Genomic DNA, 15,296 nt, shown 5'->3' with positions numbered 1-15,296 from the left:
CCTATGTGGATATGAAGATGACTGTCATTCTTGGCCTACTGTGAAAACCTCTAATTAAAACTATGTCTCTGCCTTGTGGGCCCAAAAAAGCATGAAGCACTGGAAATTTAAACAGATGGCTATGAATGTGTTAAGAAGCCAAGAGAGCCCCAGTCTTCCACCAGACTCTCAATCTGCAAGGGAAGTACTGGGGTTAGGGATACCAAGGAAGGGGGGACGTAGCGCGAGGTGATCTCATATGGTGATCTCTTCCAGTATCAAAACTTTCAATGCCGAAGTGGTCAATTGATGTTCTCTCTCATCAATGTTTCTATCTCTCTCTCTTCCCCTTCCTCTCTCTCTAAAATCAATAAAGGAAAAAAACAAAAAACCAACTTTCAATACCATCTCTACACTGACAATTCCCAAATTTATGTCTTTTTCCTGGACTCATCCCCTGACCTCAAAACTGTACATCCAACTACCTAGGAGACATATCCACTTGGATATCTAATAGACATTTCAAACTTGCATCTAAAATCACACTCCTGAATTTCCCCCACCTACATCCTTCTTTTTCTTCAGCCCTCCTCTCTTTCTCACCCTATATCCAATCAGTCTTCAATCCCATTGGCCTTCAAAATATATATCCAGAATCACATACCTTCACAACCTTGGTCTAAACCGTAACCATATCTCACTTTTTTTTATTGCAGTAACCTTGTAATTAGTCTCTCTTTATATATCTGTATTCTTTTTTTTTCCCTTTATTGATTTGAGAGAGAGAGAGAGAAAACATCAAAGAGAGCATCGATTGGCTGCCTCCTGCACGCCCCCTACTGGGGATGGGACCCACAACCTGGGCATGTGCCCTGACCCAGAATGGAACTGGCCACCTCTTGGTGCATGGGTCAACACTCAACCACTGAGCCACACCGGCTGGGCTAGTCTCTCAGTTTCAACCTTGGCCTTTCCTTACTTAAATCTAGTCTCAACAAAGCAGCCTAGTAATCCTGAGTGAGTGAGATCATGTTTTTTCTTGGCTCAAAATTCATGGCTTCCCATCTTACTTGGAGTAAAAAATCATCATTATTATGGCCTATATAGGATCTGGCTCCCTGGTACTCTGACTTCCATTCCTACTGCTCTCCCCTTCTTCACACACATGCCACTACACTCACCTGTTTTCAAACACACCTAGCATATGTCTTTTTTTTTTTTATCCTCACCCGAGGATATTTTTCCATTTTTTGTACAGATAGGGTGGGAGGGAGAGAGAGAGAGAGAGAAACATCGACGTGAAAGGGACACATCGAGTGGCTGCCACCTGCACGACCAACCAGGGCCGGGGACAAACTGCAACTGAAGTATGTGCCCTTAGCGGGAACTGAACCCGGGTCTCTCTAGACCGCAGGCCGACGCTTTAACCGCTGAGCCAAACCGGCCAGGGCACATATGTCTTCTTAAGTCTTTTGTTGTTTCCTCCACCTGGATCACTCCAGCTATCCTCTCTCTATCTTTTCATCAGATCTTCTCTGGCCACCCTATGTAAACTCACAACCCCCTCCAAAATCCCTCTCCCCTTTTCTGCTTTATGTTAATTCATAGTACTTATTACCATCTAACATGTAATTTACCTTGTTTATTGCCCCGTCCCACTAGAATATAAGCTTCATGTTTTGTTCACTGCTGTATCCTCAGCACTTAGAACCATACCTGGCACAATGAAGACACTTAATAATTATTCAGTAAATGAGTAAATGAGCTGTTTATATTAAAAAGGAAGCATCTAGTCTAGCCGGTGTGGTTCAGTGGTTGAGCATTGACCCACGCACGAAGAGGTCGCCGGTTCGATTCCTGGTCAGGACACATGCCCAGGTTGTGAGCCTGATCCCCAGTGGGGGGCATGCAGGAGGTGGCCAATCGATGTTCTCTCTCGTCGATGTTTCTATCTCTCACTTCCTCTCTCTAAAATTAATAAAGGAAAAAATTAAAAAAAAAAAAAGCATCTACCCTTAACCTTTACCTTGGTTGAGAGTGACAGTCATATAACAATATAGTGTAAAAAATAGTGAAACCTAGGGAAGAATAAAGTTGTCTAGGAGCACAGAGAAGAAAGAACATACTATCTTGGAAGGAATTGAGAAAATAACTGAGGTGGGTCTTAAAGATTAAGACAATAGGAGGACATTTCAGACAGATGAGAACACTGCAAAGGCATGGGATAAAAGAATGTATTGGAGTGCCCTGGCCGATTTGGCTCAGCGGTTAGAGCGTCGGCCTGTGGTCTAGAGAGACCCGGGTTCGGTTCCCGCTAAGGGCATGTACCTCGGTTGCAGTTTGTCCCCCGCCCTGGTTGGTCGTGCGGGTGGCAGCCACTCGATGTGTCCCTTTCACGTCGATGTTTCTCTCTCTTTCTCTCTCTTCCTCTCTCTCCCTCCCACTCTATCTGAACAACAACAACAAAAAGAATGTATTGGAGTAAATGGGAGAATTTGGCTGGTGTGTAACTTGGATAGTGGGGAGTATAGGGGATAAAGCAGGTGAAGTGGGTTGAGACCAGGTTATGAATGTCTGAAGGCCCAGTTGAGGAATGGATAATATATCAGCCATGGTGTATCATCAAAGGATATCCAGCAGTATGGAATGTTCAGATTTGTGTTTTTGAAAGCTAACTTCCATATTTGTATCTATGCACTGAAAGCAGGAGGCCAATTTAAGGGCTGTTAGTCCAGGTGTAAGAAGATGAATGGTTAATCTAAGGTACTAGTGGTATGGGGATCTAGAGGGGATGGCAGGAGACTCAATGGTTTAGAGCAAAGGCTCTGGTGTGAAACTGCAAGTAGCAGTCACAGTTCTACCATTATTGGCTGTATGTTATTTAACCTTTACCTCAGTTTCCTCATCTGCAAAATGACTATTGTAGTATTTCACCACACAGGATTATTATGAGGATTAAGTGACATAAGCTATGTAAAGTGTTTATCATAGCGTGTGACACCAGGTAACACTTGAGAATGTAGTTATCACATTATTATTCAAATATGTTTTTATTAGTTTCAGAGAGAGGAAGGGAGAGAGAGAAATATCTATGACAGAAACATCAATCTGCTGCCTACTGCACGCCCCCTACTGGGGATGGAGCCCACAACCAAGGCTGGTGCCCTGACCTGGAATTGAACCAGCAACCTCCTGGTGCATGGGACAACGCTCAACTACTGAGCCACACGGGCTGGGCTATCACATTAATTTTAATTTGTCAAATTTGTTGATTAGTAGAGTGGACTAGGGGGAGGGGGACTTTGTGGTCAAGATTTCTAAGGCCAGCCCTGGCCAGTTTGGCTCAGCAGTTAGAACATCAGCCTGCAGACCAAAAGGTTGCAGGTTTGATTCCCAGTCAAGAGCATGTACCTGGGTTGCAGGTTTGATCCCCAGCACATAGGGGTCATGTAGGAGGCAACCAATCAATATGTCTCTCTCACATCAACGTTCCCCTCTCCCTCCCTCCTTTCTACTCTATCTAAAAATTACCGGTTTGGCTGAGTGGTTAGAATGTTGGTCTGCGGACCAGAGAGTCCTGGGTTCAGTTCCCGCTAAGGGCACATACCTCGGTTGCAGTTTGTCCCCAGCCTCGGTTGGGATTGTGCGGTGGCAACCACTCGATGTGTCTCTCTCATGTCGATGTTTCTCTCTCTCTCTTCCCCCCTCTCTCCCTCCCACTCTGTCTGAAAATAAATGCAAAAATGTCCTCAAGTGAGGATAAAAAAAATCAATTGCAAAATATCCTTGGGTGAGGATTAAAAAAAAAAAAAAGATTTTACCCTGGCCGGTTTGACTCAGCAGTTAGAGAGTTGGCCCACGGTCCAGAGAGACCCAGGTTTGGTTCCCACTAAGGGCACGTGCCTCGGTTGTTGCAGTTTGTCCCCAGCTCCAGTTGGGGTTGTGTGGGTGGCGGCCAGTCGATGTGTCTCTTTCACATCAATGTCTGTCTCTCTCTCCCTCTCTCTCTCTCTCTCTCTCTCTCTCTCCCCCTTCCCTCCCGCTCTATCTGAAGATAAACGCAAAAAAAAAAAAAAAAAAATGTCCTTGGGTGAGGATAAAAAAAAAAAAAGATTTCTAAGGCCAGACAGATGGCAATTCCATGAACAAATGGCATTTTTTTTCTTCCTCACTAGACCAAGTGTGGGCCTAGGCTGGCATTATCCACATCACCTGGGAACTTGTTAGAAATACAAATTCTCAGGCCCCACTCTAGACCTAATGAATCGGAAACTCTAGGGAGGGACTCAGCTGTCTGTTTTCACAAGCTCTCCAGGTGATTCTGATGCACCTCCAGTTTGAAAAACTGCTTTGGAGTCTATACCTGGAGTTGGCCAACCTATTCTTAAAAATCCAGATAGTAAATATTTTTAGGCTTTGACAGCCCTGGGGTCTCCAACTTTGCCATTGTAGCAAAAAGAAATAATATGTGAATGAATGAATGAGTGTGGCTGATGATGAGTGGTTAAGGTACTAGTGGTATGGCAATATAGTGGTTAAAGCAAAGACTCTAGTGTGAGACCAAGCAGCAATCACAGTTCCACCATTTCATAACATTTATTTAGGAACTCTGAAATTTGGATTTCATATAATTTTCATGTGTCATGAAATACTATTCCAGATTTTTCAACTATTTAAAAATTCAGAGCTTATTCTTAGCTTGTGGTATATACAAAAACAGGCAGTGGACTGGATTTGGCACTCAGACTGTAGTCTAGAGACCAATTTAACCAAACTGGAACCAATCTTCAACAAAATGGGGGGGGGGGGCACGCACTATACAGTACCATGTAAGTCAATGTAGGGTGGCCTAGGACTTATTTACTCTAAGATCACATGCTTCCTCTTTTGTATGTATGAAAATGATGGTGATAGTAAATAGCAACTAGTGGAGGTAATTTTTTAATGTCCTTACTTGGCGAAATAAAAAGCTGGCAATCTTACAACAGTCCCCCACATTTTTTTTCCCCTGGAAACTTTACAGCTCTGAAATACAAAGTCTAGTATTTCATTGCTCCAGTGAAAGCATGCTTTTCTCCCCCAAAGTCAAAAGGCTAGAATCTTGGGATTGGAAGTCTGATCTTGATCTTGAGTCACAGGATAAGGTGAATAATCCACCAGAACCCTGAAACCTGGGAAGAGAAACTTCTAGGAAGGGAGGAGAATTCTTGCTTCCACACCATTAGGTTTTAAATTGTGGTAATCCCTGAACTAAGACATACAAGAACACTAGACGGCCAAGAGTAAAGTCCAAGAGGGAGAAAGTGGAGCTATTAGCTGTGAGGAAACCTAGGAAACTGGTAGGACCCATAAATCAAGTCCCTAAACAATTCTCTGCCTATTTTATTTCTAATGGGATAATGATCATTCCCTTTTGCCCTCTGGCTAAGGGTGCAAATGGAGTTAAAGCCAACACATTCACCGTTCCTCTAGGGCTTTTGAAATAGTGGAATTCCCTTTCTTTGACCTACATTCTTTGAAGGGAATGCCTATGGTATGAAAGGAGCATGCAAGCCCTTTTACCTGTTTGGGTCTTGGTTCCCCCAGCCCCAAGAAAACTGAAATATATCATCTTTAAGGCTCCTTCCGGCTCAAAGACTGTATGAAGCTGTGTTTTCCTGCTAACAGTGGAGCAGAACTAGGTGGTAAAAAGAGGAGGCTTGTTTTGGCTTTTTCCCAGGGAGAGAGGATTCATCTGGGCGGCTTCCTGAGGCTCGTGGAAAGGTAAATAAAGACTGGGGTTGCGTGGCTGGCATTAGACCAGCCCCACATGGCACCAAAAAGAGCCCATTGGTGGAGAGGCCACTTTTCCCCTCTTCGGGAGGATGGGGGATGGAGAACCAGCATGGAGCCACAGAAGTTTCCGGCTCCGACGCTGGGCCCGTGCTCCAGAATTCTTTCTCGCAGACACCCTACCCTGCATTCCAGGCGTCCACAAGCTGGATGCTCATGTGTCGCTCCCCTTCTCCCCTCTGCTAGGCCTCTCCGTGGGCAGGACACACCCTCCCTCTGATTTTTTTTTTTTAATCACAACTCAAAATTGGGTATTTTTCTTCCTTTGCCAACCCCGCCAAAACTTTCAGTGAGCTCCGCCCACTCCACGTGGACTTCCCTTCCCCGTCCCAGCAAACACTTCGGGAACCCCCACCCCCAGCACGTGACCAATTGTTATGTTTCCTTCCTGGGGCTCCCTTTTCGCTGGCACCAACTAACGACTTAACAAAAGTGCCCCCTTCAGGGTGAATGTGGAGCAGCAGCCTGGGGAGGAGAGGGAATTTGATTGAGGGCTGGAGTACAATAGGAGAACGTGGCTGCTTGTGCTTAAAACGATTTCATATCTACATAGCTCCCTGATTAATAACATTAAGGATCACACAAAAGATGAGGCAAATTCAAGAGAAGGGATATCATAAAAGAAAACTACTTTGGCCCTGGCAGGGTAGCTTAGTTGGTTAGAGTGTCCTACTGACACATCAAAGCTTCTGGTTCCGTCTCCCATCAGGGCACATACAAGAATCAATCAGGCCCCGCCAGTGTGGCTCAGTGGTTGAGCTTCGACCCATGCACCAAGAGGTCACCAGTTCGATTCCGGGTCAGGGCACATGCCCAGGTTGTGGGCCAAATCCCCAGTGGGGGCATGCAAGAGGTGGCCAATCACTGTTCTCTCTCATTGATGTTTCTATCTCTCTCTCCCTCGCCCTTCCTCTGTCAAATCAATAAAGGAAAAAAAATTCATGTTGTTCTACTTATGAATACATATATACATACATATATGTATGTATTCATAAGTAGAACAACAAATACAACAAATCTCTCTCAAATCAATTTTATAATAATAAAAAAAGAAAAAACTACTTTGGGGGTAGAGATGGATAATGTGTTAATCCTTAGTTGCAAAGTTGGCTACCTCTATTCTACCTCCATTTCCCCCTAGAGTTCTTCAGGATGTTGGCAAATGATGATGCTGGCAGCTTTTGGCAGAGAGAGCTCTCTGAGATCCTCAGATACCACAGACAAGAACCAAGAGTGCTTTTTTCAGTCCTCACCCGAGGATATTTTTCCATTTATCATTTATCAGATAGAATAGAAGGGGAAAGAAAGAGAGAGAAACATCAATGTGAGAGAAACACATCAACTGGCCACCTCCCACACGACCCCCCCTTACCAGGGCTGGGGACTGAACTGAAACCAAGGCATGTGCCCTTGGCCAAAATTGAACCCAAGACTCTTTAGTCTACAGGCCAACACTCTGATTGCTGAGCCAAACCTGCCAGGGTGAACCAAGAGTTCTTTAATTAAGGGTTGGATAGCCAGAACACAGCCTCTCCTAGGTTGAGTATTCTGCTTTTTGCCTTCTTCACTACTTCCCCTTCTCCCAAAACCACGAAGTAGTTCTCCCTCTATAGGCTCAAATTCCTGAAGCTGACATAAATTATTTCCAAAATGGAGTCTCCTCCTCTCTCAGCATTGGGAACATTTGCCATGGATGGGAAGAACCCCAGAAGATCATGTTGGAGGAAGGGAGAGTGGGCAGAACAGAAAAATTAGTTCAGTGGGAAGTCTTGATGCACAGAACAAGGGGACTAACCAGGAAAAGCTAGAAAATAGGGTAAGTGAAGCCAAACAGAGGGAACCAGTTTCCTTGGGAAAAATTCTTACCTAGGCCTTGTCCGTTTTCCTCCCCACTCCTTTTTCCCATGTGTCGGGGGGGGGGGGGTGAGAGACAGGATAGGGAATTGAGGTGATGAAAGGTATGTGGTTGGAGGCTGACTGGGAGAAAGAGTTCTATATACTTCAGGTAGTACTCAGAGAAGGAAGGGTAAAGAAGGGATTTAGAATCAGAATGATCCCTGGGCCATGTGTCCCTCCAAAATCATAGAAGTCATGCCCTGGCCAGTTTGGCTCAGTGGTTGAGCGCTGGCCTGTGGACCAGAGAGTCCCGGGTTCGGTTCCCGCTAGGGGCATGTACCACCAAAAAAAACCCCAAATCATAGAAGTCATAAATAGTTGATAGCCCAAGAGCTACAAATCTTGGGGTGTAAGGAGGGGGACCTCATTGTAGCCAAGAAGCATGTGGCATGTTACACATTTGTGGGAGGGATGGGAGGAGTCCTAGGGCAAATAGAGAAATAGTATCCTGTTTTCCAGGAAAACAGCCCAAAAGCGATCAAGCTAGAACATTAAGGACTAGGGAAGACACTTGCTTTCCTATAACTCAGCATCTGTCAGCGCTCCCATTATCAGGTGCTATTTCCAGAGTCCTGGCCCTAAGGGAGGAAAGGGAGGGGCCTCGGTGGAGAGACAGAGGGAGACCCGATGGACTCCTCCCTCAGCCCCGCTGCAGTTCCCGATATTCACCACTAGGGGGCTCCCGAGCACAACCACAGCCCAGAGTAAGAGAGAGAGTAAGGGGGAGAGAGAGCGAGAGACTCTCTAGAGGACAGTGTGGGACGTCAGTAATGACCCTAAGCAGAGAGGTGACCTAGGGGTCAACTGCAGACCCTTCTTGTGGCCCTTGGGAAGCGTCCAGTCTCCACTTTCTCTCTAAAAGGGACTCGTGGCAGAGAACCAGTTCCCCACTTCTTACCCTCACCCTCTTCTCTGTGGTCATTTCCTCCACTGCGCGTTTCCTTCCCCTCCCCCATCCTGGCGGTGGGAACACACCACCATCCCCCCAGCCTGTCAGAGTCCTGAGGAATGCTCTCACCCTGGCCGGGTGCCAAGATGTGGACTTCCTGGGCTTTGGGGTGGGGCTTGGCTGAGGGGAAGCCCTTTGGACAGGAGAGCCACCCTTTGCACAACTTGCTCACCAGCTCGAGCTCATTCTCTCTCTCTCTCTCTCTCAGCTCATCTGTTATTCTCTGTCACCACCACCTAATTTCCTACCCCCACAATAGAGTTTCCTTGCCAGGGCAAAACATCCACAATCTAGAGGCAGTGGGCATCCTAAACACTGTGGTTCATAGGGAAAAAAGCACCTATTTCAGAACCTGCCTTCCCTGTTCCAGAAGGCCTGTACCTAGAAAGAGAGGTTCAGCTGCTAGGGTCCTGAGGTAAGGGGTTTATTAATAGTAATTTGGCTCTGGGGTTCCTTGTGGATCCTTTTTAGAACCTATGGGTTTAAGGAAGTACATGTGTCTCTATATAGTAAAGCCTGGGAGTGGATTACTGCATATCTGACTTCCTCTACTCAGCCTCCATGTCCATGAAATAAATCAGCTGAAATCTGAACTCATTGTTCCATATCATGCCCAAGGAAACCTTTCCAGCCAGTTGCAGAAGACTGGGATGGATTCAGCAAGAATGGGGAGCAGCAGAAACCACTCTCAAATTTAATGAATAGAGACCAGGCCTGTCAGAGACTTCTGGCACCTATGAAAGGGGTTTTGCTCAGAAATGTTTTTGCACTTGGGGGTTAAAGAGTCTTCTGATATCATCTACAAATGACCAAGTAAGAACTCAGTCCTGTGGCGCCCCCTGCCTTGCCATTTCTTCCTTCCACTTTGGAAATTGAGAGTCCTTATGACTCATTAAATTAGTTTTAAATCCTAGAAATCCTCTCTTTCTCTCTCTCCCCCCTCTCCCCTTCTCTCCTCCCACCCTGCCTGAGACCTAGCTTTTCCCCTGAATAATCAGCAACCCTCCAGGCAGCAGAACAGTGGTCCAGTCCTGACCAATGATCACACGGTCTGGACCTATGGCAGGCTAAAGATATCATCTTGACCTAAGTTATGTTTCAGTTCCTGAGCCCTAAGGTGGAACTATTCCCTGGCTACTTTTCCATGAAACTGGACAGAGGAACATTGGAAAAGACCTCAGAACTGTTCTTAAGACGTGAAGAAATTATTTATTATTCCAGCCAATTAGTTTCCAGCACAGCCCTAACCCACAGTGTCTTGTGATTTTGCCCTTTGTAATCTGTAACCTACATGCCAGTTTTTGAGCATTAGTTCCCCATTCTTCTGGGTGGTACCACTGATCAATAAAAAGCCACCCTGGCTGGTTTGGCTCAGCGGTTGGAGTGTCGGCCTATGGACCAGAGAGTCCCAGGTTCGGTTCCCACTAGGGGCACATGCCAAAAAAAAAAAAAGTCAATATTTCTCCACTGCAGTTCTCAACATTTAGTGTTTGGCTCAGCTGGCGCTGGATGGATGAACCCTTTCTGTGACACTTTTGCAGCCTGTCTTCTTAACGTCATCATCTGTAGACCTGTGCCAGATTCCCAAGTTCCTATCTTGAAACCTCAGCCCCCACACCCTGGGCCTGGGGAGAGCTGATGTAGGTCACTGCAGCTGAGCCTGCAGGGATGTCTGCTCCTTGAGCCTAGAGCCTTTCAGGCAGAGAGGAAACCTTGCAGAGAAGAAAAAGAAAGGACATTATGAGAATCAGGGGAAAGCATATTACTCAAAAAAATGAAGCAGGGAGAGGCCGGAAGTCAACTGGTCACACTTGAGACAGTAAGGAGAGCTGTGGTCCTGAGAGGCTGCATGTGATGGAGGAGGGAAGGCCAGATGAGAGGGGCTGAGCAAGGCTCCCATCCCTGGCTTCTTCCACCTGCCCCCAAATACCCCTTCCACCCATGCCCACCCTTGTTCTGTTTGCTTGTGTCAGGGAACCCATCTGATCCCCAATTCCACATTCTCCAGTCACTTAGCTCTCCAAGTTCAGGTTTCATTCTCAGGAGCCTTTGTGATTTGCCTTAGAGACCCTCTGCTTCTTCTGGTCACAGTTTTTGGGTCTCAGGAAGCTGGAATAGGCCAAGATTGTCCCCACCCTCCCCCATTGAAAGACTTTTTCCTGCTTGTTATCTGTTAAACTCATTTTGTGGGGTACTTCCAACCCTCTGGGACCTCATTCCTATTCTTGGCTCTCCCTACCCCTGCCTCCAAGATCCCAGGGAGCGTGTGTGTGTGTGTGTGTGTGTGTGTTGCTCATATTTTAGTTGTGCATGGGGAGTCAAGGACCTACAACTAGCCTGGGGTCCCCATGACCAGCAAAAACAGACAAGGGACCAATTTCTACCTCCAGTCTCAAAACCATTTAAACCCCAATCAGTTGCTCTAATAGGAGCCTCAGAGCAGGAAGAAAAATAGGTAAGTGGAAAAAGATAAACAATTACAATCCTAGTCTTCTCTTCCCCTTATTCTTCCCCCAGTACCTTCCCTTCCCCTTTCAGATCTCAGCTATTCATCTTCCCACTACTCATTTGCCCTTATTTCCAGAATCCTTGCACATGATAGGTAGGCACTCAATAAATGCTTTTTACACTGAGTCAGACTGTATCTGGTTATGCTCTCTGGCCAAACTTTTTTATTTATTTTTTTAAATTGATTTTAGAGAGAGGAAGGGGGGGTAGAGAGATTGATTGGTTGCCTCCCACATGAGTCCCAACCTGAGATCGAACCTAAACCCGCAACCTGGGTATGTTCTCTCACTGGGAATTGAACCTGCCACCGTTTGGCGTACAGGATGACGCTCCAACCAACTGAGCCACACTGGCCAAGGCTCTCTAGCTAAACTTTGAAAGGAAGCAGCACAAAAGGGGAAAGTGGACTCCAGATCCTGGGCTAGGTTCTCCTAAGGGACTGACTGCTAGGGAACAAAAAATGGTTCTCAGACTTCAGCGGGCATCAGAATCGTCTGGAGGGCTCCTTAAAATTCAGATTGTTAGCCTCTGAGTTTCTGAGTCAGTGGGGCCTGAGGATTTACATTTCTAATAGGTTCCCAGGTGATGCTGACTCTGCTACTAATTCTGGGACCACCGCCTTAGGGAACCCCAGCACCTCACCCCACCACTCACCATGGTGGCCTGGATGGTTTCAATTTTATAAAATTTGGGAGGAAGAAACAGGTGAGACTTGGAAACACCTGGGGACTCCTGTTCAGCCCTCCACCCCCTGGAGTGAGTAGAGGGATGTAAGAAAGACAGGGCAAGGAGAGTAGAAGCCAGTCCCGACTAATTACCCGCTCATTCTATCTCTTTAAATAGTCCATTAACTCCATCCTTATTGAAAGTCACTTCCCAAAAACATGTTTTGCAGCAGCAAGGGAGCACTAGGAATTTCCTGTGGCGAGGCAGCCCCAGTGTGGGGAGGGAGAGGCAGTGCTGAGCTCGCCTTCCCTTGGCTCGGGCAGGGCCACGTGCCCCACCCCCTCGCTTGCACATGTCTCAGCCGCCACCGCCAGCAGCAGCCGGGCTGTTTATGAGCGAGTTGTTGTGGTAGAAATGGAGCAGGCTGCACATGCCCAGCCCATGTGACCCTGGCAGCCCGCGTGAGCCTCGAGCCGGCACAAACACACTGGGCCCTGTCCTCTGCTGGCCGGAGAAACAGGAGGAAAGAAGGGGAAGGAGTGAAGGACACTGGGTGCCCTTCTCCTCCTCTCCTGGCTCTTTATCCTGCTACTGTCTCCTTTTGTCTCTCCTGAGCCACCAGGGGAGCAAACACTTAGGAAAGAAACATGGTTTCTCCAGGGATAGTCTCCTCCCAGGCAGCCCCTTGGCATTTAAACAACCCAGAACCCTAGGTCCCAAATGAACAAAGGGCCTCCCCAAGCCAAGAGCACAGAATGGTCCCAGACAGCCCTTGAGCTGATGTGTTAATGTTAGCCTGGAGCCAAGACTTAATTTCTCTACAGCCTGGGCTCCCCAAATAAGACTGCCTGGCCCCCTCTTTGTAGGAAGGAGAACACCACACAGAGATGCAGCAAGAGCCCATTCCAGGATTACAACAAGGAGAGTTCAGGGATTTGTGGGGTCAGGGACATGAAGCAAGGGTTCTTTCTGTAGCAGTGGTCTGAGGAGTTAGTGGACAGGAAGGAGAAAGTCCTTCTGCCAACTAGGGGTAGGGAGGAGCTGAGGGTAGGGGAGGGGGAGGGGAGAGGAGCTCTAGAAGAACTTCACACTAACCCGGGTCCAGCTGGAGAATAAACACGGGTGCAAAAGACAAGTTCAGCCTCCATCCTTCATGAAAGTGACCCTCCCAGCCCTATGGGATCCTTCTCTGAGCACTCTAGACCTTCCCAGACCCCTACTTCCAGCCCTCTGCTCCAGCCCCCCGCCCATGACCCTGTTTCTGAGCAGCAATGCCTCTTATTGAGATGTGAGACTGTGCTGGAGTCAGGCGGACAGTAGGTTAGCAGGAACAAGCAAATGAAATGAGCACGACCCACATTTCCTCATGGCACCAAAACTTCGCAGATCCTGCATTGCAGAGCTAGCGCTTTTTTTTTTTTTTTTTTAATCTCCACTGGGCCCCTACACACGTCTGCATTTTTGCAACCAGCACAGATTTTTTTTTTCAGGGTGCAAATGCGCATTCTAATGAGACAAAGCTCCTTCCTGTGGCATTGAAAATCTCTTTGGCAAATTGCTTCTCCCCTTCCTCCCCCAATTTAGAAGAAGGGGAGGGATCCCAAATTTGTCTCTCTCTCCGTCCCCTGCCCCTCTCCCCCAAGATATTGCAGTCTTTCCAGCCCAACTAACAGCTGCAGACCAGGGGAGGAGGATGAGAGGAGGGAAAAATGAGCCTTGTTCCTCTTTCCATGCAGGCTGAGCTGGCGGGGCAGGGTTGCTTTCTTTCCTGGGCAGCCCATTGCAACCCCCTTCCCTCCCCATCCCAGCCAGTGTTTATGTAAGCCTCCCAGAAGCTACACATGGCCCCTTATGCCTGCTCAGGCCATGGTTCCTCAAAGGTCCATCCTGCTCACGAGGACTGTCATGAGCCTCTAGTCTCCCCAGGCAGCTACATGGAGATCTGCAGAGGCCCAGGGACTGGGGAGAGATGCTGGATAAGGAGAGGGTTTGAGACAAATCTTGGGGTAAAGAGTAGAAAAGGAGGCAGGCACACAAGCACACCCCCGTAATACTCCCCACACATATTCTCTTGCATCTCAGTCCTACAAAGGCTCAAGAACAACCAATGGGCAGGTGCAGGGACCTGGAAAATGACACCACCAGTAGGCTCCAGCAGCAGCAGCATAGCAAAGGTTGGACAGGATGACCCTGGCACAATATGTGTTAGATGCCACTGTCCCCCAACCCAGTAGGAGGAATCCCATGCCAGAAAGAGGGCAATTTGGGGATTAGCCTGCCACTGCCAAGGACACTCCATGCCACCTCCTGGATCCTGTGATGTCGGTGGGATTCTGGGCTCTAAAAGGGGGACCCTCCTTCAGGTTCCCCAAAGGGTCTGCTGAAGAAGCATTAGCCGCGGACGGTAGGTGGCTTTTGAAGGGCTGTTTTTAGAGGTACACATCTCTCAGGCAGGTGAATGGGGAAGTGGGATGCTGTTTCCTTAGTGCTTTTTACAGAACTTCTGTCTGTCCTTGGTGGCTTTCCACACTGTCACTGAACCAATCCATTCCTTTTTTTTTTTGGCAGAATTTTATGGTTTTATTACCACAAATACAATGTGTACACAAGCTGTCTATTCATTTTCTTTGCTGCGCAGCCTGGCATTGGGATTGGTAACTCTGATGGCCAGCTGGGCTGCTCTTTCCACAATGGCTTTGCGGTTCTTTGAGGAGACGTTGTGAGCAATCTCAGCACAGTAAGATTTGTTGCACATCAGCAGCACTTCAAGCTCCTTGACGTTGTGAACGTCACAAAACTTACGAAAGCCACTGGGCAGCACGTGTTTTGTTTTCTTGTTGCTCCCATAACCAATGTTGGGCATCAAGATCTGGCCCTTGAATCTTCTGCGCACCCTATTGTCAATACCTCTAGGTTTCCGCCAGTTCCGCTTAATTTTGACGTATCGGTCTGACTGGTGCCAGATGAACTTCTTGGTCCTCTTTTTGACAATCTTGGGTTTCACGAGGGGTCTGAGGGCAGCCATGGTGCCGAGTAGAAGATTGCTCCCAATCCATTCTCAATACATCCACTGGAAGGAGGCACCATGGCTCTTTAAAGGGCCTGGACCACCCGGCTGGTGTGGCTCAGTGGTTGAGCATCGACCCATGCACCAGTAGGTCGCTGGTTTGATTCCCAGGCAGGGCACATGCCCAGGTTGTGGGCCAGATCCCCAGTGGGAGGTATGCAGGAGGAGGCCAATCGATGTTCTCTCTCATCGATGTTTCTATCTCTCTCTCCCTCTCCATTTCTCTCTCTCTAAAAATCAATAAAGAAAAAAAAAATTTTAAGGGCCTGGACCTACCTGCCCCTCTCCCCTCATCACCAGCTGTAGAACACAAAGTCTGGGAGAGAGGAGAGTTTAGATGCCTGCTTCAGTACCTCTGTAGCAATCTATGTGGAAGTTTGCTTATTTGTCATATCCTAT

At 47.5% G+C, this 15,296-nt stretch overlaps 1 protein-coding gene across 1 annotated transcript; it reads right to left on the bottom strand.

Annotated features, from left to right (window-relative positions):
• Positions 1 to 14,444: 14,444 nt before the first annotated feature.
• Positions 14,445 to 14,855, bottom strand: LOC118634662 (60S ribosomal protein L32-like). The gene has a single exon (XM_036269352.1). The coding sequence runs from the start codon at positions 14,853 to 14,855 to the stop codon at positions 14,445 to 14,447; it is 411 nt and encodes a 136-aa protein (XP_036125245.1).
• Between the last annotated feature and the right edge of the window lie 441 nt (positions 14,856 to 15,296).

Source organism: Molossus molossus, unplaced genomic scaffold (genome assembly GCF_014108415.1).
Source record: "Molossus molossus isolate mMolMol1 unplaced genomic scaffold, mMolMol1.p scaffold_m16_p_19, whole genome shotgun sequence".
Lineage (NCBI taxonomy): Eukaryota > Metazoa > Chordata > Mammalia > Chiroptera > Molossidae > Molossus > Molossus molossus.
Note: the sequence above shows the minus strand (reverse complement) of the source record. Positions and strands in the feature narration are given on the sequence as shown.